Here is a 22,762-nt window from a genome sequence, read left to right on the forward strand (position 1 = left end):
ACAGTACCTAAAACTGACAAGACTGAAGTTATCTTTCGATTCCACAGCCTCCGATTCGAATGGTGGGCAATACTGATTGTTGATACCAGACTGATACTTTTTACTTAAAATGTCATGATAATTAAACAATGGTGTCAATAATGTAAATTGACAAAAACAACTAAAAAATACAAATACATGTTATTAGATGGATGAATAACAAAGTTTGTAATTTGTGATACCTTTTGTGTATTTGTGAAATTGCAATAAAGGCACATTTAACTCTTTTTAAGGCATGTAGAAAAAGGGTTGTATTCCTAATGATTCTTAGTGCAAAGAGTTCCTCCTAGTGGCCCAAATCTAAAAAAAATTCTTAGAATCATGATGTTTTCTTAGAATTTCCCCTAAAAGTGAGGAGTAGATCATAGTAAAGATAAAAGCTATTCCTAAAGAATGCTATCTCTCAAAACAGTTCTTTAAGGAGAGATCTGTTAAGAGCAGGAAAGAGAACTTCCATCCATCCATCCATTTTCTACCGCTTATTCCCTTTTGGGGTCGCGGGGGGCGCTGGCGCCTATCTCAGCTACAATCGGGCGGAAGGCGGGGTACACCCTGGACAAGTCGCCACCTCATCGCAGGGCCAACACAGATAGACAGACAACATTCACACTCACATTCACACACTAGGGCCAATTTAATGTTGCCAATCAACCTATCCCCAGGTGCATGTCTGTGGAAGTGGGAGGAAGCCGGAGTATCCAGAGGGAACCCACGCATTCACGGGGAGGACATGCAAACTCCACACAGAAAGATCCCAAGCCTGGGATTGAACCCACAACTACTCAGGACCTTCGTATTATGAGGCAGATGCACTAACCCCTGTTCCATCGCGGTGGCCAAACTAAAGCAAATAAACATAATTTTTTTGTTAAATAGTCATCAATAATATGTACTAAATTGGCTCATCTGAGGGAAATGCATCCATCCATCCATCCATTTTTTACCGCTTATTCCCTTTCGGGGTCGCGGGGGGCGCTGGCGCCTATCTCAGCTACAATCGGGCGGAAGGCGGGGTACACCCTGGACAAGTCGCCACCTCATCGCAGGGCCAACACAGATAGACAGACAACATTCACACTCACATTCACACACAAGGGCCAATTTAATGTTGCCAATCAACCTATCCCCAGGTGCATGTCTTTGGAAGTGGAAGGAAGCCGGAGTACCCGGAGGGAACCCACGCATTCACGGGGAGAACATGCAAACTCCACACAGAAAGATCCCGAGCCTGGATTTGAACCCAGGACTGCAGGACCTTCGTATTGTGAGGCAGACGCACTAACCCCTCTTCCACCGTGAAGCCCAGGGAAATGCATATTTTTTTAAATTATACATCTTATTGGTTAATGTTATTTGTGGCATCCCTGTTACCAACATTCAGGTACAGTACCTAAAACTGACAAGACTGAAGTTATCTTTCGATTCCACAGCCTCCGATTCGAATGGTGGGCAATACTGATTGTTGATACCAGACTGATACTTTTTACTTAAAATGTCATGATAATTAAACAATGGTGTCAATAATGTAAATTGACAAAAACAACTAAAAAATACAAATACATGTTATTAGATGGATGAATAACAAAGTTTGTAATTTGTGATACCTTTTGTGTATTTGTGAAATTGCAATAAAGGCACATTTAACTCTTTTTAAGGCATGTAGAAAAAGGGTTGTATTCCTAATGATTCTTAGTGCAAAGAGTTCCTCCTAGTGGCTCAAATCTAAAAAAAATTCTTAGAATCATGATGTTTTCTTAGAATTTCCCCTAAAAGTGAGGAGTAGATCATAGTAAAGATAAAAGCTATTCCTAAAGAATGCTATCTCTCAAAACAGTTCTTTAAGGAGAGATCTGTTAAGAGCAGGAAAGAGAACTTCCATCCATCCATCCATTTTCTACCGCTTATTCCCTTTCGGGGTCGCGGGGGGCGCTGGCGCCTATCTCAGCTACAATCGGGCGGAAGGCGGTGTACACCCTGGACAAGTCGCCACCTCATCGCAGGGCCAACACAGATAGACAGACAACATTCACACTCACATTCACACACTAGGGCCAATTTAATGTTGCCAATCAACCTATCCCCAGGTGCATGTCTTTGGAGGTGGGAGGAAGCCGGAGTACCCGGAGGGAACCCACGCATTCACGGGGAAAACATGCAAACTCCACACAGAAAGAGCCTCAGCCTGGAATTGAACCCAGGACTGCAGGACCTTCGTATTGTGAGGCAGACGCACTAACCCCTCTGCCACCGTGAAGCCCGAAAGAGAACTTATAAGTGCCTTAAGAGTTCCCCAAGCAGAGGACAAAATGGCGGACGGACGGATATTCTCCAAAAACTTAGTTTTATTAGTCAACATTGCAACTTTTTCTAAATTACATTTCACTTGTAAGCTTTTTTATTCCACTTTTTTTTAAATGTTTTTGTTTATTTTAATATTGTTTTTAAAATTTGCCTTTAAAACATTAGCTGCGGGCTGCAAATGGCCTCCGGGCCACACTTTTGACACCCCTGCAATAGATAATAAAAAATTACATCTTATAAGTCTATGAATAAAAGCAGAGCCTTGCGAAGCATGCGCGTTTATCATAAGTCAGCATCTCTGCTTCAGTAAACAATGATGGTGATGATGTCAGAGATGCGAGCGACACTTCCTCACTTGTCAGCCACTTCTCCAAGACTCCTTTTGAACACTCCTCGCACATTAACACTTCAAGACACATATTTGTTGACTTCCAATGTATGTTTTTGAGATGGAGGAGTCTGGTCGGGTGCTGGTTAGCTTTAAGCTAACAGTTAGCCTGTCTCCATCGTCGAACAATGTCGATCCATCAGGAGATAAAAGTGAAGTTTCCATGTACTCACAAAGACTAAAACAAGTCATTTACTGGAGACAGGGCACTGGATGAAGTTAACTTTACACTCACCTTAGTGTACCATCAAGTCTTTCTTTTGACAGCACCTCGCGCTAAAGTTGTTCCAGTGCAAATTGAGGCAATATTTGTCATTGATACAACTTTCAGTGAATCAAAATTTAAGAAATCGTAACGGAAAGTTCATTACTTTGATGAGAGCGACAGACGGACGGACGGACGGACGGACAGTGTGATACCACCAGCGGAAAGAGATAAGCGATAAAAAAAAAATCAAGCAAACTGGAGCTTTGACCCGGAGAAGGCAGGGTCGGTAAAAAAAAAACCTCTTGCCTCCAAAGGGACGCATGGACTTACGGAAAGGAGCGTCCTTTCTGATTTCAAAGGGTAAAAAGACACAAAAAGTGCGTTAATGCCAACACTGTCTGACTAAACATTCACCTACCAAATATTAGGAGTGTTCACTGTAGCAAAAAATGTGCTAATTTTTGACCACAAACTTAGGCACTGTCCGTTGACATTCGTCTAGCGGCAGACGTGAATTTGGGCGACTACTGCCCGCCTCGGAGCCAGTTACAATCAGTTTCTTGTCATGCTCATCTAAATGATAAGGCATTCATTTCAATTTAACAAATAATAGCGCTAACATGATAGGCAGTGAGTTAGTACCTGATGTATTCCGATGACGTGTTAGCGTTACTGCGGCCTGGGATGTGATTGGTGCACTTCAAAAAAGCGACTTTCATTTATAGTTATTGCATTCCGTCTGTTCAGATGTTTCAGTATATTGCTCTTATGTCCTCCTCTTGATGAAATAGAAATATTGCCATTATTACAAGAAGTGATGTTGAAATTGTTCTTGTAAAACGTATTGTTTCGCCCGGGCGCCATCATTTTGCGATCTGACGTCACGACACTGAAGAATCGTTGAAGGAACCCTTTGGAAAAATGGCAAGTGATTTCAAGGAATTGATACACTGGGAACAGGTTCTAAACAAGAACCGGTTTTTGATTCCCATCCATTATGGCAATTATTATGAGAATACACTGCAAGTTGGCCTGAGTTTTCACACATCTTTTAGGATAATATAAAAGTACTTATTAGTTATCCTACTGTTATTTTAACAGATATGTTTTATGTGAAATATTATTTACAATTACACAGTCTTTATAAGATTACATTCTATGATTATGTTTATCGATTTGAGGGTCCATCTTTTGCCCATTACAGAGATAGGCACCAGCGCCCCCCGCGACCCCAAAGGGAATAAGCAGTAGAAAATGGATGGATAGATAATCACTGTTTTTTAAATGATGAAAGGTTTTACAACTCAAAAAACTGTGTTTTTATGAATATTCAGGGTTTTCCAGGTTTGAGAGGTATAGGTTTTTAATACAGACATTTACTAATCTGGTCTATGTGCCCAAAATGGTTAAATGTGTCTTTACTGCATTTGGAAAAATGAATGAAAATTGTCAGAAACCATAAACATTTTTTATCACTCTTCACTTTGTTCTTGTTATTTTTGCACTTGTGGCAAAACTATTTAATGATCATGACATTTCAAGTAAAAAGTATCAGACTTGGTAACGCTTAAGCCGACTTCAGCATCTTTAGCATTTTTATGGTTTATTTGGGGTAAGCACGCCAATTACGTCAAAATAACTTTTCAAATTCCACATTTGCAGCTTGGAGTCATTTTTACCTCAATCTGTGGGCTTCCATCTGCTCCAACGTTTTCACCCTCTTCTTCGTGCATGGCTTCTCGAAGCAGCAGTTAATCCTTCATTCAGTCAGCTTCAAAAAGATACGGTTGTGAATCCTCATTTGGCCAAAAATAGTCGTCTATGTTGTTTGTTACCGAATCTGCCATGATTAGAACAAACACAAGCGTTTTGTATTCAGAAGTAGGAACAAACTAGAACTCGGACACGCGCTGCTATGGAAACAGAAATCATTGCGTGGAAGAAGTCAGTCCGGGGAATGATTAAAATAATCATTGTACTTTTGTTTAGGTATGTGTCTGTTACTACATTATACATAGACTTGCAGTGTGTGGACAAAACGTCGATGGGTGGATTTTCAAATTGTCTTGAGGGCTTTGAAGGCTACAATGGTGACTCCCAACAAGCCTTTTTTATTATCTATAAAATCCTAAAAACAAAACAAAAAACATGATTCTTTTTTCTTATAATGGTTGTGCACGATAGGCAAAAAAAAAGTGCAATTCCCGTTTAACTATAGCGAGAAATGTGTGTCGTTTAAATACGACCAACCAAAAAAAACATTCATCCATCCATTTCCATCCATCCATTTCTACCGCTTATTTCCTTTGGGGTCGCGGGGGGCACTGGTGCCAGCTCAGCTACAATCGGGCGGACGGCGGTGTACACCCTGGACAAGTCGCCACCTCATCGCAGGGCCAACACCGATAGACAGACAACATTCACACTCACATTCACACACTAGGACCTATTTTGTGTTGCCAATCAACCTATCCCCAGCTGCATGTCTTTGGAAAAAAAGACATGCACCTTTTTAGTTGAAAAAAAACCCATTTTCAACTAAAAATAATATTTGTAACCCCAAAATTGCGTATAAAATGTTGAAATTGAGAAATAAAGTCCAAATTATGAGCTAAAAAGGTCATCATTATTAAATAAAAAAAATTAACAGTCAAAATTATGAGATAAGAATGTCATAATTATGAGACAAAAAAGCCAAATGAATTAGTGAGATAAGCAATTTGAAATTATGAGATAAAAACTCACAATTAAGATAAAAAGTTGAAATCAAGAGATAAGAAATGTACAATCATGAAATAAGTCACAATTATGAGATAAAGTCAAAATTATAAGAAAAATGTAATTATGAAATAAATTCGAAATTATGAGATAAAAAGTCACAATAATGAGATAAAGGGCGAAATTATAATATCCATCTATTTATCCATTTTTCTACCGATCTCGAAATTATAATACAAACATTTTAATTATGAGATACAAGTAATGATAATTATTAAAGGTCATAATTATGATTTACAAAATTTAAAATCATGCGATAAAAAGTCATAATTATGAGATAAATAGTCAAAATTATGAGATGAAGCCCATGAATCCATCCATTTTCTAATTATTAAATAAAAAGTCCTAATCATAAACAAAAAAGTCAAAATTATGAGATGAAGTCATAATTATGACATTAAAAGTCGTAATTATGAGAGAGAAAACGAGTGAAGTGTGAAATATTCAAGTATGTGTGACAGGATAGATCAGGGGTCACCAACGCGGTGCCCGCGGGCACCAGGTAGCCCGTAAGGACCAGATGAGTAGCCCGCTGGCCTGTTCTAAAAATAGCTCAAATAGCAGCACTTACCAGTGAGCTGCCTCTATTTTTTAAATTGTATTTATTTACTAGCAAGCTGGTCTCGCTTTGCTCGACATGTTTAATTCTAAGAGAGACAAAACGCAAATAGAATTTGAAAATCCAAGAAAATATTTTAAAGACTTGGTCTTCACTCGTTTAAATAAATTCATTCATTGTTTTACTTTGCTTCTAATAACTTTCAGAAAGACAGTTTTGGAGAAAAAATACAACCTTAAAAATTATTTTAGGATTTTTAAACACATATACCGTTTTACCTTTTAAATTCCTTCCTCTTCTTTCCTGACAATTTAAATCAATGTTCAAGTATTTTTTATTGTTATTATTGTAAGGAATAATAAATACATTTTAATTTTGATCTTCATTTTAGCTTCTGTTTTTTCGACAAAGAATATTTGTGAAATATTTCCGTCCATCCATCCATTTTCTAACGCTTATTCCCTTTGGGGTCGCAGAGGGGCGCTTCAAAGTTATTATGATTAAAATTCCCCAAAAATATTCTGGCAAATCTAGAATAATCTGTAGAATCAAATTTAAGTTTTATTTCAAAGTCTTTTGAATTTCTTTTAAAATTTTTGTTCTGGAAAATCTAGAAGAAATAATGATTTGTCTTTGTTAGAAATATAGCTTGGTCCAATTTGTTATATATTCTGACAAAGTGTAGATTGGATTTTAATCTATTTATAACATGTCAACAAAATTCTAAAATTAATCTTAATCAGGAAAAATGACTAATGATGTTCCGTAAATTATTTTTTTTATTTTTTCAAAAAGATTTGAATTAGCTAGTTTTTTTTCTTCATTTTTTCGGTTGAATTTTAAAGAGTCGAAATTGAAGATAAACTATGCTTCAAAATTTTATTTAATTTTTTTTCGTGTTTTCTCCTCTTATAAATCGTTCAATTAAGTGTTTTTTTTCATAATTTATTCTCTACAAAAAAAACTTTGGTAAAAGGAAAAAAGTGTAGGACGGAATGGCAGACAGAAATACCCATTTCTTTTATATTTATAGATTTATTTGTTAAAGGTAAATTGAGCATATTGGGTATTTCTGGCAATTGATTTAAGTGTGTATCAAACTGGTAGCCCTTCGCATTAATCAGTACCCAAGCAGTAGCTCTTGGTTTCAAAAAGCTTGGTGACCCCTGGGGTAGAGCCATCATGGTGATTGGGCAGTTAGCAAATCACTGCGTGGGACCGCCCTATAGATATGGGCCGTGTTACCAAGGACGTCTTGTTACCCCGACGAAGTAACGCACTATCAACAAATAAGTAGGTAAGGCCGCTACAAACCACACTGCAAACCATTACTTTAACACGTCACGCGACTGAAAGCCAACTTTTACATAACCAGCAAACGGCCAGGACGACATTAGCCGACCATCAAATCAATCGCTTTAAGGGATTAACACCCGGCAAACAACTGGACGCGCTCTTCTTACTAATGACTTAAGACTTACTACACTCGGATGACAAGATATGAACAATTAGAGGACATATATGCGCTTGGCCTACAGCTCGTACATTAATGATTACATCAAGGGCAAAGTGGGAAAAAAAAGGGGACATTAACTTACGATATTTCTGTCAGCTGTAGAAGAAAAGGTAAAAAAAACCCAGAAACGTTCATTAAAAACGACGTTGAAGTCACAAATGAACAGGACATAGCTAAAGAAATCGTCTCTTTTTACCAAAATATATGAATTCATCTAAAAAAAAAAAAAAAAAAAATCCTCGAAGGTAATTAGCAAACATATTGCAACATGTTGGCTTGTTACGACAGTGACGTGTGATGCCGTAAATAGATTACCCCGCACCAGTGTAAAATGTTGAGTAGATAACAGACATAAGTAGACGCAGCATCGAGCTCTACTGCCTACTGGCACTGACGAGACGCGGCGCCGCCATCTTGGAGTGGCGATCCGCTCCACTCAGTGCAATTCATTTGGCAGAAGCAATGAACTGTCAGCGCATTTAATTCATTTTACCTCACTGAATACCACGGTGGAAGAGGGGTTAGTGCATCTGCCTCACATTACGAAGGTCCTGAGTTGTCAGGGTTCAATCCCGCGCTCGGTATCTTTCTGTGTGGAGTTTGCATGTCCTCCCTGTGACTGCGTGGGTTCCCTCCGGGTACTCCGGCTTCCGCCCACCTCCAAAGACATGCACCTGGGAATAGGTTGATTGCCAACACTAAAGTGGCTTTAGTGTGTGAATGTGAGTGTGAATATTGTGTCTATCTGTGTTGGCCCTGCGATGAGGTGGTGACTTGTCCAGGGTGTACCACACCTTCCGTCTGATTGTAGCTGAGATAAGCACCAGCGCCCCCAGCGACCCCAAAGGGAATAAGCGGTAGGAAATGGATGGATTGATGAATACCACTGATTTTCACGCAGTTTTTTGTCATACGTGTAGCTATGATAAAGGACACATGTTTTGGCGTGTTTTATTATTCATAGTTTGCTTAACAGTAAAAGAATATTCTTATATGCTATAAGGGACCAGACGTCCAAAATCACAACTGGGAATATAATCCCAGAGAAGTGGGAAAAAAATGGTCAGGTTTTTTTTTAAGTCCAAGAAACAATATGATTAGGTTATATATACATGTGTATAGCCTACATAAACGATGTATGAATACATTAGATATCTATATATCTTAGGGACCATGAATTGATTAACGTGGACCCTGATTTAAACACGTTGAAAAATTTATTTGGGGGTTACCATTTAGTTATTGTACGGAATATGTACTGTACTGTGCAATCTACTAATACATTTCAATCAATCAATCAAAACTTTAGACTGCATCTCTGTTGCTGCAGCAGCAGAGTTTATTCTGTCTTGACACTTTGTATTGATATTTTGTATTACATTCTTCCCTTAAAAGATATTGTTTACTGTGATTGTTTTATATGTATTTTTTATGTATGTTGATTTAGATAAAAGCGTCTGCCAAATACTTAAACATAAACATATACAAACACCTGAAAGTCGTTATATCAGCTAAAACCACCAATCTTTTTCACTGGATACAGAATAGAACCCAATTCTGTTTTACCCAACAATGTTAGTATATTAAAAATTGTTACTTGAAGACTTATTCCTGTTTACAATTATACTGTTAAAGTATTGTCTTATACTTTGCCTAAAATGACAATGCATCATAATCAGTGGCAGCTGGTGAATTTTGTTTACAACCAATAGTATGTTAATGTTAAATCTAACTTGTGAAAAGTAATCCCCCGATTTGTATTTTCAACAGTCTGCTCATTTGAGCAGGACAACGCTGAACACCAGCCCGGCATCTTTGTTTTCTACCTGTCCACTGTCAGTTCAGGCTGCTCGCCGGCTCCTCAATACCACTTCAAGATGGGGGCCGAATTTCTCGCGTTACAGCAGCCAATGCTGCGTCTACTTATAAGATGTCTGAATAATAACAGTATATAATAACGGTTGAGTAGAAATAAAATAGTTTGAGTACGCAGTTGATGTCCGTGCGTCCTTGGACATAGCACATATCGAATGTATTATGATAGTAAAACTTTGATTGCAGAACTTTATCACTTTTAAAAAGATTTATGGGAGGATTTTAGACAAATTCTCTTTCAAGTATTTTGTGATTTTGTTTGTAATATGAAGTTTCCCCTCCAGAAATGAGATATGGAGTAATAACAGATCCTAAACCAGGACCCCAAAATTAATGTTAACAGTAGAGCAATTACACTAAGAAATTCCGACGAATCTATATAAAACATGATCTTATTACCACTTGCTTGCACACATCTGTCCAAACTGTTTTTTTCTATGTGCAAGAAATATAAACTAATGAATCGTAGTATGAATTGATTAACGTGGCCCCCGACTTAAACAAGTTGAAAAACGTATTCGGGTGTTACCATTTAGTGGTCAATTGTACGGAATATGTACTGTACTGTGCAATCTACAAATAAGAGTTTCAATCAATCAAAATCGGAATATATAATACGATACATAGACATTGACGTCTTAATTGTAATTTAAACACTGATATTTTGCATTAGTGTCCATTTGTAGCTTTTGTACCAAACTTTGCAACATAACGTGATGTCATGGTAAGAATGAAAAAGAGTGACGATTTTAAACTCTCCCAACTTTACCAACTCACTCAATGTGAGTTGGCTCTTGCTGCACAGCTGCACACTGCTTTACGTATGGACGGAAGAGGAAGGAAGAAAGTGACAAAAGTGGCAAACTTCAACACCTTGTTGCCATGGACAACCCCGAGGAAGCCACGTGTACAAAATCCAGCCTTGCATCATCCTCTCTGTAGGTAGGAGAATCTTCATAAATCATCTGTTTCACTGCTATTTGACTAAATATACAAACTCCGTTTCCATATGAGTTGGAAAATTGTGTTAGATGTAAATATAAACGGAATACAATGATTTGCAAATCCTTTTCAACCCATATTCAATTGAATGCACTACAAAGACAAGATATTTGATGTTCAAACTCATTAACTTTATTTTTTTTTTGCAAATAATAATTAACTTAGAATTTCATGGCTGCAACACGTGCCAAAGTAGTTGGGAAAGGGCATATTCACCACTGTTTATTAACCTTTTCTTTTAACACTCAATAAACGTTTGGGAACTGAGGAAACTAATTGTTGAAGCTTTGAAAGTGGAATTCTTACCGATTCTTGTTTTATGTAGAGTTTCAGTCGTTCAACAGTCCGGGGACCGTATTTTACGCTTCATAATACGCCACAAATTTTCGATGGGAGACAGGCCTGGACTGCAGGCGGGCCAGGAAAGTACCCGCACTCTTTTTTTTTTTACGAAGCCACGCTGTTGTAACACGTGCTGAATGTGGCTTGGGATTGTTTTGCTGAAATAAACAGGGGCGCCCATGAAAAAGACGGTGCTTAGATGCCAGCATATGTTGTTCCAATACCTGTATGTACCTTTCAGCATTAATGGTTTCTTCACAGATGTGTAAGTTACCCATGCCTTGGGAACTAATGCCCCCCCATACCATCACAGATGCTGGCTTTTGAACTTTGCGTCGATAACAGTCTGGATGGTTCGCTTCCCCTTTGGTCCGGATGACACGATGTCGAATATTTCCCCCCAAAATTTTAAATTTTAAATGTGGACTTGTAAGACCACAGAACACTTTTCCACTTTGCATCAGTCCATCATAGATTATCTCGGGCCCAGAGAAGCCGGCGGCGTTTCTGCATGTTGTTGATAAATGGCTTTCGCTTTGCATAGTAGAGCTTTAACTTTCACTTACAGATGTAGCGACAAACTTTATTTAGTAACAGTGGTTTTCTGAAGTCTTCCTGAGCCCATGTGGTGATATCCTTAAAAGATTGATGTCGATTTTTGATACAGTGCCGTCTGAGGGATCGAAGGTCACGGTCATTCATTGCCAACTTTGAGACCTCTGATTTCGTGGGGTGTGGTTGGGGGCGTGGTTAAGAGGGGAGGAGTATATCGCTAGAATTCACAGAGTCAAGTATTTCATATATATATATATATGAAATACTTGCCTTCAGTGAACTCTAGCTATATATATCCATCCATCCATTTTCTACCACTTATTCCCTTTGGGGTCGCTGGGCTGCGAATCTTTGGGTATCCCACGATTCGATTCAAAATCGATTCTTGGGGTCGGGATTCGATTATATATTAATTTTTTCAATTCAACGCAATTCTCGATTCAAAAACAATATTTTTCCGATTCAAAACGATTCTGTATTCATTCAATACACAGGATTTCAGCAGGAGCTACCCCAGTCTGCTGACATGCTAGCAGAGTAGTAGATTAAAAAAAAAAAAGTTTTTATAATTGTAAAGGACAATGTTTTATCAACTGATTGCAATAATGCAAATTTGTTGTAATTATTAAATGAACCAAAAATATGACTTATTTTATCTTTGTGAAAACATTGGGCACAGTGTGTTGTCAAGCTTATGAGCTGCGATGCAAGTGTAAGCCACTGTGACACTATTGTTTTTTATTTTTATTTTTATAAATGTCTAATGATAATGTCAATGAGGGATTTTTAATCACTGCTATGCTGAAATTATTACTAATATTGATACTGTTGTTGATAATCATTTTTGTTTCACTACTTTCGGTTTGTTCTGTGTCGTGTTTGTGTCTCAATTGCTCTGTTTATTGCAGTTCTGAGTGTTGTTGGGTCAGGTTTTGTTTTGGAATTGGATTGCATTGTTATGGTGTTGCTGTTTATTGGTTTGTTCGATTGATTAAAAAAAAAAAATAATTAAAAAAAAAAAAAAAGAGAATCGATTCTGAATCGCGATTTGTATTCAAATCGATTTTTCCCCACACCTATATATATATATATATATATATATATATATATATAAAGATAAATACTTGAATTTCAGTGTTCATTTATTTACACATATAAACACACACACATAAACATCATCCACTCATTGTTGAGTTAAGGGTTGAATTGTCCATCCTTGTTCTATTCTCTTTCACATTTTTTCTAACCATGCTGAACACCCTCTCTGATGATGCATTGCTGTTTGGCACGCTCAAAAGTGCTTTCATCAAATGCACTAGAATCTGGAATCTTCGATCTCTCCCTAGCATGGCCCAAAACCGATCAATCTTTGCTTCCTGAGGAAAATCTTCACTGCCAAGCAATTGGTAGTCCGCTACTTCCTCCTGGAGGCTATCGAGGTCCAATCGCAGCTGCGGCTTGGAACTTACAAGCGTATTTCTTCCTCTTACTCGTTGTCGGCGTCGCCATGGCTGTATCTTCCTCGTTCTTCTGCACTCTCTAAAAGCCATAGATGTTGTTGTCACATATGCATGTACAGTAGATGGCAGTATTGTCCTGTTTAAGAGTGTCACAACATTGCTGTTTAAGGCAGACAAACTGCTTTACGGTAGACGAAAACATGACTGCTGTTGTTGTGTGTTAACATGCTGGGAGGACGTTAATGAAACTGCCTAATAATAAACCCACATAAGAAACCAAGCACTCGCCCTCGATCATTCTACAGTTATAACGTCATTGGGCAGGCTCGCTGTTTATATTGTGGGAAAGCGGACGTGAAAACAGGCTGTTGACAGTCACTCAGGTCAGCATGGAGCTGGAGAAGGCGTGGCATCCAGCTCTGCCTGAATTTCGGGAGATTTAAAGGCCTACTGAAACCCACTACTAACAACCACGCAGTGTGATAGTTTATACATCAATGGTGAAATATTAACATTGCAACACATGCCAATACGGCTTTTTTAGTTTACTAAATTACAATTTTAAATTTCCCGGGAGTTTCGTCTTGGAAACGTCGTGTAATGATGACGTGTACGCAGGACGTCACAGGTTTTTAGGAAGTATGAGCGCTATGCACACACAGGTAAAAGTCGTCTGCTTTAACGGCATAATTACACAGAATTTTGGAGATCTGTGTTGCTGAATCTTTTGCAATTTGTTCAATTAATATTGGAGAAGTCACAGTAGAAACAGGGAGTTGGGAAGCTTTAGCCTTTAGCCACACAAATACACAGTGATTCCTTGTTTAAAATTCCCGGAGCTGAAACTTTACAATGGATCAGAGCGCGGTCAAGCAGACATGGATCCTACCAAATGTCAATCAGCAGGTTTCGGAGAGAAAATTGTGGTTAAAAAGTCGCCACTTACCGGATATCAACTGAGCTTGTGTCGTCCGTACAGCTGCCGTCGACACCCGTGAGACATTGGCGTCAACACACCCGTGGACGTACACCTCCGACTATCAGGTAATATTAAACTCACTAAAACACTAGCAACACAATAGGAAGATAAGGGATTTCCCAGAATTATCCTACTAAATGTGTTTAAAAACATCGGAATACGTCCCAATGTTATCGCGTTTTTTTTTTAACTCTCTTTTTATTTTATTATTATTATTATTATTTTTTTTTTTAACTAGTCTGTCGCTATCAATATCCTCAAACACGAATCTTTCATCCTCGCTCAAATTAATGGGGAAATTGTCGTTTTCTTGGTCCGAATCAGTGTTTTTGTTGGAGGCTAACATTAAAATCCATGTGAATATGTAAGGAGCCCCCACACTTGTGACGTCATCGTCTGTGACTTCCGGTAAAGGCGAGGCTTTTTCAGGAAGTACCAAAAGTGGCGAACTTTATCGTCGATTTTCTCTACTAAATCCTTTCAGCTAAAATATTGCAATATCGCAAAATGATCAAGTATGACACATGAATGGACCTGCTATTCCCGTTTAAATAAGAAAATCTAATTTCAGTAGGCCTTTAAGGGAGAAAATTTGTCCCGGGAGGTTTTCGGGAGAGGGGCTGAATTTCGGGAGTGTCCCGGAAAATCCCGGAGGGTTGGCAAGTATACGGTTATTCAATGTTTGTTTCCGGCCATGCCGCTTACGTGGAGTGAATTCTCAAGATTTTCTGAACCTTTTGATGATATTATGGACCGTAGATGTTGAAATCCCTAAAATTCTTGCAATTGCACTTTGAAAAACGTTGTTCTTAAACTGTTTGACTATTTTCTCACGCAGTCATGGACAAAGGGGTGTACCTCGCCCCATCCTTTCTTGTGAAAGACTGAGCATTTTTCGGGTAGCTGTTTTTATACTCAATCATGGCACCCACCTGTTCCCAATTAGCCTGCACACCTGTGGGCTGTTCCAAATAAGTGTTTGATGAGCATTCCTCAACTTTATCAGTATTTATTACCACCTTTCCCAACTTCTTTGTCACATGTGGCTGGCATCAAATTCTAAAGTTAATGATTTTTGCAAAAAAAAAGTATATCAGTTCGAACATCAAACTTGTTGTCTTTGTAGCATATTCAACTGAATATGGGTTGAAAATGATTTGCAAATCATTGTATTCTGTTTATATTTACATCTAATACAATTTCCCAACTCATGTGGAAAGAAGGTTTGTAAGTCGCTGTTTTATTATGTTCATATTTTGTATTTCTTGTTTAGCACTTAGCAATAGTGCTACATGATGGTAAAGTGTTTCACTACAGAATGATCTGCTTAGCACACAGGTTGTAAAAATTGTAGCTCATCCTCCGTATATTCAGGCATGAAAAGATAATGTTCTGGCTAAGGTTGTTAACGATGAACCGATGCGACTGGATATTCGATTTGACAAGTGAGCGATTTGGCTGCGTGGGTAGCAACCACATCAACTGATGAACAGTTGTGAATCTTTAGATTAATCAAGTGTAGAAAACATTGACCGGTTATCGCGTAAAAATAATTGATGTTTTTTTGTCTTTAAAACAGCACGACAACTCGGGCTGTCTGCGAAAACACTCATCTGCTTGATATGTTAGCTGATGTAACTGAAGACGAGTATGGATGTCAAGTCAAGTCAGATTTATTTGTCAATTTCTTTACATGTAAAGACATAAAAAGGAATCAAAATTTTGTTTCGCACTCTCCCATGCATAGACAAAAAGAAGACACAAACAGTAAAGTGCAACATAAATATGTCTACCTACTAAAGTGACAAAAATATATAGTTTGTTATTTTTAAATAGGATATGGCTGTAAGCAATGAGTGTTTCATCAGTAGTGCAAATATTTATGATATAGCAGCAGATGTGTGCAATTTTGCATAGTCATTTTTCTGTGGGTCAAGAGTTCAGGTTGTTCCAGGGAGGGGGATTTCAAAGTCCTGACAGCCTGATGGATCGGGCTGAGGATTGAGAGGGGGGGTAGAGAGAGAGTTCAGCAGCCTAACAGCCTGGTGGTGAAAGCTGTTGGTGAGTCTGGTGGTGTGGGAGTGGAGGCTCCTGTATCTTCTTCCAGAGGGCAGGAGGCTGAACAGGTCCTGTGCAGGGTGGCTTGCGTCACTCACAATTGTGAGTGCTTTGCGGGTGAGGCGGGTGGTGTATAAGTCCTGAAGAGATGGGAGTGGTGCACCAATGATTTTCCCAGCTGTTTTCACAATGCGCTGCAGGTCTCTTCTGTTGTTTTGAGTCTAGCTCCTGCCCTACACAGCGATGCTTTCAACGGTGCCTCTGTAAAAAGTGGTCAGGATGGGTGGTGGAGCACTTGCCCGCTTTAGTTTTCGCAGGAAGTAGGGGCGCTGTTGGGCCTTCTTCACAAGTGATGCAGTGTTTGTAGTCCATGACAGGTCCTCACTGATGTGCACCCCCAGGAGTTTGGTGCTCCTTACTCTCTCCACTGCAGCACCATCAATGCTCAGTGGCAGGTGTTTAGTGTGGTCTCTCTGGAAATTGACAATTTCTTTCGTTTTGCTGACATTCAGACATTCAGTAGCTACATGGACAGGTGTTGCGTGAGACTACCAGTCAGTTGACCGTTTATCCTTGAAACAATGCGAGTGCCAGGGTTGCCCATTAGATAACTACCCTGAAATTGCACGAGATGCGTAACGACTGCTTAAAGGCAACACCGCAAACTGTCTCCGTGTTTCACCATCCATCATTGCTGACCAGCAAACTTCTGTGAAGGGCACCGACTTGACTTGTGGAAAAGAAGACAGTTTTCTTTATAAAACATTGTTGGAGGAGATTTCTGAATGTTTTCTACAGTGTTTTATCGGCGGAATAGATCATATCCCCATTACCTGCATTGTTGGCAGTCTCTTTCAAGTAGTTTTTTACAATTTGGAATACACAGACGAGAGAAAGACATGTTCTTGTCTCACATACTGTGGGGAATTGTGAATATATATTCTTATTTTTTTACATTATATTTTAGTCGACTAAAATTAAATAAATTTTGATGACTAGAGTTTGACTAAAACAAAATACATTTTTGTCATAAGACTAAATTAAAACTAAATGTTAAAAGTGCTGTAAAAATGAAAACACTGGTCTCTGGTGTGTGTTATGTAGTTCCTGCAGGTAATGAGTAGGTGGCACAACAACAAGGGAGGCCATTCTCCCTCTGTGGGTCTCAAATGCAGCTGTTTTACAAAGAAAGTGTCTCTCTGTATACAACAATGCCCCCCATGACACTCCATCCCCATGCACCCCTCCTTTTATGCACTCAACCTCCCTGCCTTTCTTCCAAGTGACTGTAATCTGCCTGCGAGAAAGAGAGCGAGAGAGAATGGGGATAATGAAGAGGCGGGACTGTCACTAGTGTTTATGTGGGCTCAGTGCAGAATGTTTCGGCGTGGTGAAGTGAACTGACACTACTAATACCTCATGGAGTTCTGATATTTTGAAGGACAGGTTAAGTGAGGGAACGTGCAATTTTGAGGAATCATACCTGACCTGGGCACATCCTTGGTTGATGCCATGGGAGGCTCCCTCAGTCAGCACAGGAAGGGCTCCCCTCACAAGAAGAGCAGCATGTAAGTTCCTCAGTTTGTCTTGTTGTTGCGGAGCTTGATGATAATGCACATTCAGGAATAGCTGAGTCATGGGAGGAAGCCGATCTTGTTGATACGGCAGGAGCGGGAGATGAGCAGCTTTTTACTGGTTGTTTGTAGCTCGTCACAAGCCTTGAGCTGACTGTCATGCTTTTTGCTAAACACACCTTGTGATTTCCTCTCTTTGCTCTGACTGGAGTATTTTTAGGAGCGGCATTTGTTATATAAATAAAAAAGCGCTGCCGGGAGGGATAAATTATGCAGCCCTGACCCTCATTTCTGACTTTTAATCATAGTTGCTGTTCTATTTTTGTGTACAAGAATTATTGTGCCTTTAAATCAGGCAGGCAAGGAAGAGTGATGCGTTCACGCATCAATGCACCACCCTTTTATGTACCCCGCTCTCTTTATTTATCACTAATCCTTTACAAAATACAATGAGTACTTTGCCCCCCTTCCCATCCCACTGCTAATCCAAGTCATGTATTTTATGTCCATTTTTAAAAATATGATATTCACTCCTCTGTGACATGTATACATTATTAATGCATAGCTTCAGTCGCATTATGGATTATCGTTTCATTCAATCCCTGGGATCAGTCATGGAGAAGGAGTCACATGCAGGATAAAAAACAGAAAGCTGTACTCCAGGATGCCTGCACTCAGCATCTGGACTAATTTTAGTTGTTTTGCTACACTGCATTCATATTTTGATCCACAAAAGCCATACACACACAATGTACAATATATTTACCAGGGATATTCAACTAAATTGTGTGGCTGCATCTTATTAGTCTTATTTTGTTTATTCTAGAGAACCAGCATTCTCTACCGTAGACATTTGATTTTGGTCCATTTAGTCTGTCAGAGTTATAGCTTTTTGCTGTTTTTAAGTGCCTTCTGCAAAAAATAACTATTCAAAGATGGCAGTACTCTAGTGTTATGAATCTGCTGCAAAAATGTAAGTCTCTCGCAAGTTTTTTCCACACCGGTTGAATAACCCAAACGATGGGTGAGCTCCTAAAATTTAACCTTGAGGAACACCACCAGAATAACTAAAGAGGTTGACATTTGACTAGTGTCTGCATCCGAAGGAAACAAGCTACAGCAAGACCCGAGTTACATTTATCACATTTAAGGTTAAATGAGATTAAAATGTCAATGCAAGGTTCCACCAATGTGTTTACAGTAGTCCAAGTTCCTCTATACTACAGGAGCACTCTTGTTTTCTTAGGAGTTTGCTACAAAAAGGTTTGTCTCCCTAGTCTTGAGCTGAATTTGGATTCGCCGCAGGGCGACCAGTTGAATAACCCTGCTGAAGACCTTCATTTCGAAGGAAAGTGGCCTGGATTTGGTTAGAGAGCTGTCCGAAATGTGGCCTGTAAATATTCTGTTCAGAGAAATGTGTGTGATGAATGCATGAAGACAATGCTTTGTGTATGCATGTCAAGAAACTGAGTAAATTGGCTGGAATAAAAGTAAAACTCACCTATGGCTTAAGGCTATCTTGTTCAGCACTATGTTTGTAAAGAGAGTAATTACTTATCCTGCTTTAGTGTGTTACTTCTTCTTTGTGCATGCATGTGTGCACAATGCATATGTGCTTTTGTCTGGGAGTTGTGTGCTCTGGTGTCCCTGTTGTAGTCGCGAACAAAAGCTCAGTTGGTGACTTTCTGTATTACTTCTCCTTCACTTTTGATGTCAACTTTCCACGGATGCAGTATAACCCAGCACGGATGGAGGGAATCAAAACTACATTTAAAGTTTTAATTTCTCTTTTCAAGGAGGGCTCTTGTGGACCAACACCTTAGTTTATTAACTGACTCTGGAAGTGATTTGCCTGTTTACAAAATAGTCAGCAATTTACACTTAATATTTATGAACCATTTTCTCCATACATTTACAGTAATACTTTATTCTCAATGAAGGGAAATCAGCACAATCAAACGATGATGTATTATTTACTTCTACAGTTTTGTATTCCTAAAATGTAGGTATACTCTATGGACACTAAATGGCATCCTATTTCAAATGATCATACCTAAGTAAATAGTTTAATTCCGTGTGATGAAAGTATAATAAAATATGTATATTGCTAGAATATTTAAATATTATTGGTATTCTAAAAGTAAAAAAACCTGAAATGTGTCTGCAAAAATACTTTATTTTGATGTGAGGGCTAGAAGAAAATACTGTAGTTATTTCCCTTGAGTAGGGCTGTAGAAGATAGATAGATAGTACTTTATTGATTCCTTCAGGAGAGTTCCTTCAGGAAAATTAAAATTCCAGCAGCAGTGTACAGAGTTGAGATCAATTTAAAAAAAAGTAAATAATGGGGGTTTAAATGGAAACAAAATAGAGAAATATTACAATAAGAATAAAAATAAAAGGCAACAATGGGAATAACATTATACCAGTAAAATAAGAATATAACAAGAGAAAGTAGGCAGTAGTGACCATGTTATGAAAACGTACTGCACTGTTATTGTTTTGCATGCCCTGTCATCCTAGTACGCCCCACCCCCCTCCCAGAGAGGAGTTGTATAGTCTAATAGCGTTTGGGACAAAGGAGTTTTTGAGTCTATTAGTCCTGCACTTGGGATGAAGCAGTCTAGCACTGAACAGGCTCCTCTGGCTACTGATAACTGTATGCAGAGGGTGACTGGCATCATCCAGGATGCTCACTAGCTTGTCCACAGTCCTCTTTTCTGCCAGTGAGTCCAGTTTCATCCTGATTGTAGAACCGAGCCGCCTGATCCGTTTCTCCAGTCTGGAGCTGTCCTTAGATGTACTGCCCCCCCAGCACACTACCATGTAGAACAGAACACTGGCAACTACGGACTGGTAGTACATCCACAGGAGTTTTCTACAAATGTTGGAGTGCAGTCTCCTGAGGAAGTACAGCCTGCTCCGTCCTTTCTTGTACAGGTGGTCCGTGTTAACAGTCCAGTCCAGCTTATTGTCCACCCAAACCCCGAGGTACTTGAATGAGTCCACGGTCTGTACCTCAACTCCCTCAATGACAATGGGTTGTGACCGTGGACTCGACCTCCCAAAGTCAATGACCAGCTCCTTGGTCTTTGACGGGTTGAGCAGCAAGAGGTTTGTGTGGCACCAGACAGCAAAGTCCCTCACCAGGTTCCGAAACTCCTCCTCTCTGCTGTCCCTGATGCACTCGACGATGGCAGTGTCATCCGCTTACTTCTGGACGTGACGCAGAAGTCAGCGGTATACAGGGTGAAGAGAAGAGTGGCCAGCACCGTTCCCTGCGGTGCTCCGGTGCTGCTGATCAGTGTCAGACGTGATGTCCTTCAGTCTGACGTACTCTGGCCTGTCGGTGAGGTAGTTTGAAATCCAGGCAACCAGGCAGGGGTTCACTCGCACATACAGTTGTGATCAAAATTATTCAACCCCCACACAATTTTGGTATTTTAGCAAGTTGGACATTTTTTCCGTATTTTGTTTATAGTCATATCAAATAAAAATGTGTCAAATAGACAAATGAAACTTAAATTGTAACACTGTATTTTACAAAATACCAAAAAAGGACATTTTTCTTAATATCTCATTGACAAAATTATTCAACCCCCTAGTTACATGCATCTTTAGTACTTAGTAGAACACCCTTTGGCAGTAATTACATCCTTCAAACGTGATACATAACCGGACACAAGTTTCTTGCAACGATCTACAGGTATTTTAGCCCATTCCTCTTGGGCAAAGGCCTCCAGTTCATTCATATTCTTGGGCTTGCGTGCTGCAACTGCCTTCTTCAAGTCCCACCACAGGTTTTCTATAGGATTTAGGTCTGGAGACTGTGAAGGCCACTCCAGAGTCTTCCAGCCCTTCTTCTGCAACCACTCTGATGTTGATTTGGAGGTATGCTTGGGATCGTTGTCCTGTTGGAAGGTCCAACGTCTCCCAAGCCTCAGCTTCGTCACTGACTTCATGACATTTGCAGCTAATATATCCTGGTAGGAAATAGAATTGATAATGCCTTGAACGCGCTGGAGATTCCCAGTACCTGAGGCAGAGAAACAGCCCAAGAGCATGATTGACCCCCCACCACGCTTAACAGTAAATAAGGTGTTCTTCTCTTTGTAAGCTTAATTTTTTCTCCTCTAGACATAACGTAGATTCATAGGCCCAAGGAGTTCCAGTTTTGTCTCATCACTCCATAGAACAGTTTCCCAAAACCTTTGGGGTTAGTCCAGATGATTTTTGGCATACTAGTCTATTTTTCTCGTGCCAGGTAGTCAGAAGTGGGGTGCGCCTGGAAGTTCTGGCATGGAGGCCTTCATCTCGTGGTGCGCGCCTTATTGTCTGGGACGAAACCTGCGTTCCCCCCTCTGCAATGTCCTGTTGTTGTTCATCAGTTGTTACCCGGGGATTTTTCACCACTGTACGCTTCAAATACCGGACAGCTGTTGCACACAGCATCCTCTTTCTACCACGCCCAGGTAGTGTTTCCACTGTGCCTTTAGCTTTAAACTTGCAAATTATGCTCCCAACTGTGTCTCTTGGAATGTGTAATGACTTTGCTATTTTCTTATATTCATATCCTTTATTATGAAGAGAAATTACCTCCTCTCTTGACTTCTTTGACCACTCCCTGGACTTCACCATGTTGCAAATAAACCATTGACCATCTACAAGAAGCTGAGCGTCAGTCTTTTTCAATCAGTTTAACTGTTGCTCGTTATGGTTCTAATCACATCTTAGATGTGTTTTCAACACCTGATTGAAAAGACCTTGTTCAAATTCTGTTCTCAAGAGTTATGATCTTCAAAGGGTTGAATAATTTTGTCAATGAGATATTAAGAGAATTGAAACTGTTTGGTATGTTACAAAATATAATGTTGTAATTCAAGTTGCGTTTGTCTATTTAATGCATCTTTATTTGATATGACTATAAACAAAATACGGAATAAATGTCCAACTTGCTAAAACACCAAAATTGTGTGGGGGTTGAATAATTTTGACCACAACGGTATTACTCCTTTATGGGCATGTAGTTAATACAAATATGTGATTTATCATTTTGATCCTGTATACATGTTCGAAATAAATTTCAACCAACCATCAAATGTTTTTGACCCAATTTTTTGTAAATTTG

The 22,762-nt window shown here is 39.2% G+C and overlaps 1 protein-coding gene across 6 annotated transcripts in view; it reads left to right on the top strand.

Moving 5' to 3' along the window:
* Positions 1-7,444: 7,444 nt before the first annotated feature.
* Positions 7,445-22,762, top strand: part of LOC133556473 (transforming acidic coiled-coil-containing protein 1-like) — an 87,569-nt gene continuing 72,251 nt past the window's right edge. The window contains exons 1-2 of one of the 6 annotated variants that reach the window (XM_061906426.1): positions 7,445-7,570; positions 10,470-10,606. In XM_061906426.1, coding sequence (XP_061762410.1) covers positions 10,488-10,606 — 119 coding nt within the window. In that variant the 5' untranslated portion in view covers positions 7,445-7,570; positions 10,470-10,487. Of the gene's footprint in view, positions 7,571-10,451; positions 10,607-17,426; positions 17,629-22,762 lie in introns of those variants that run through there. The other 5 variants (XM_061906431.1, XM_061906427.1, XM_061906425.1 and 2 more) reach the window with 5 other exon arrangements.

Source organism: Nerophis ophidion, linkage group LG07 (genome assembly GCF_033978795.1).
Source record: "Nerophis ophidion isolate RoL-2023_Sa linkage group LG07, RoL_Noph_v1.0, whole genome shotgun sequence".
Lineage (NCBI taxonomy): Eukaryota > Metazoa > Chordata > Actinopteri > Syngnathiformes > Syngnathidae > Nerophis > Nerophis ophidion.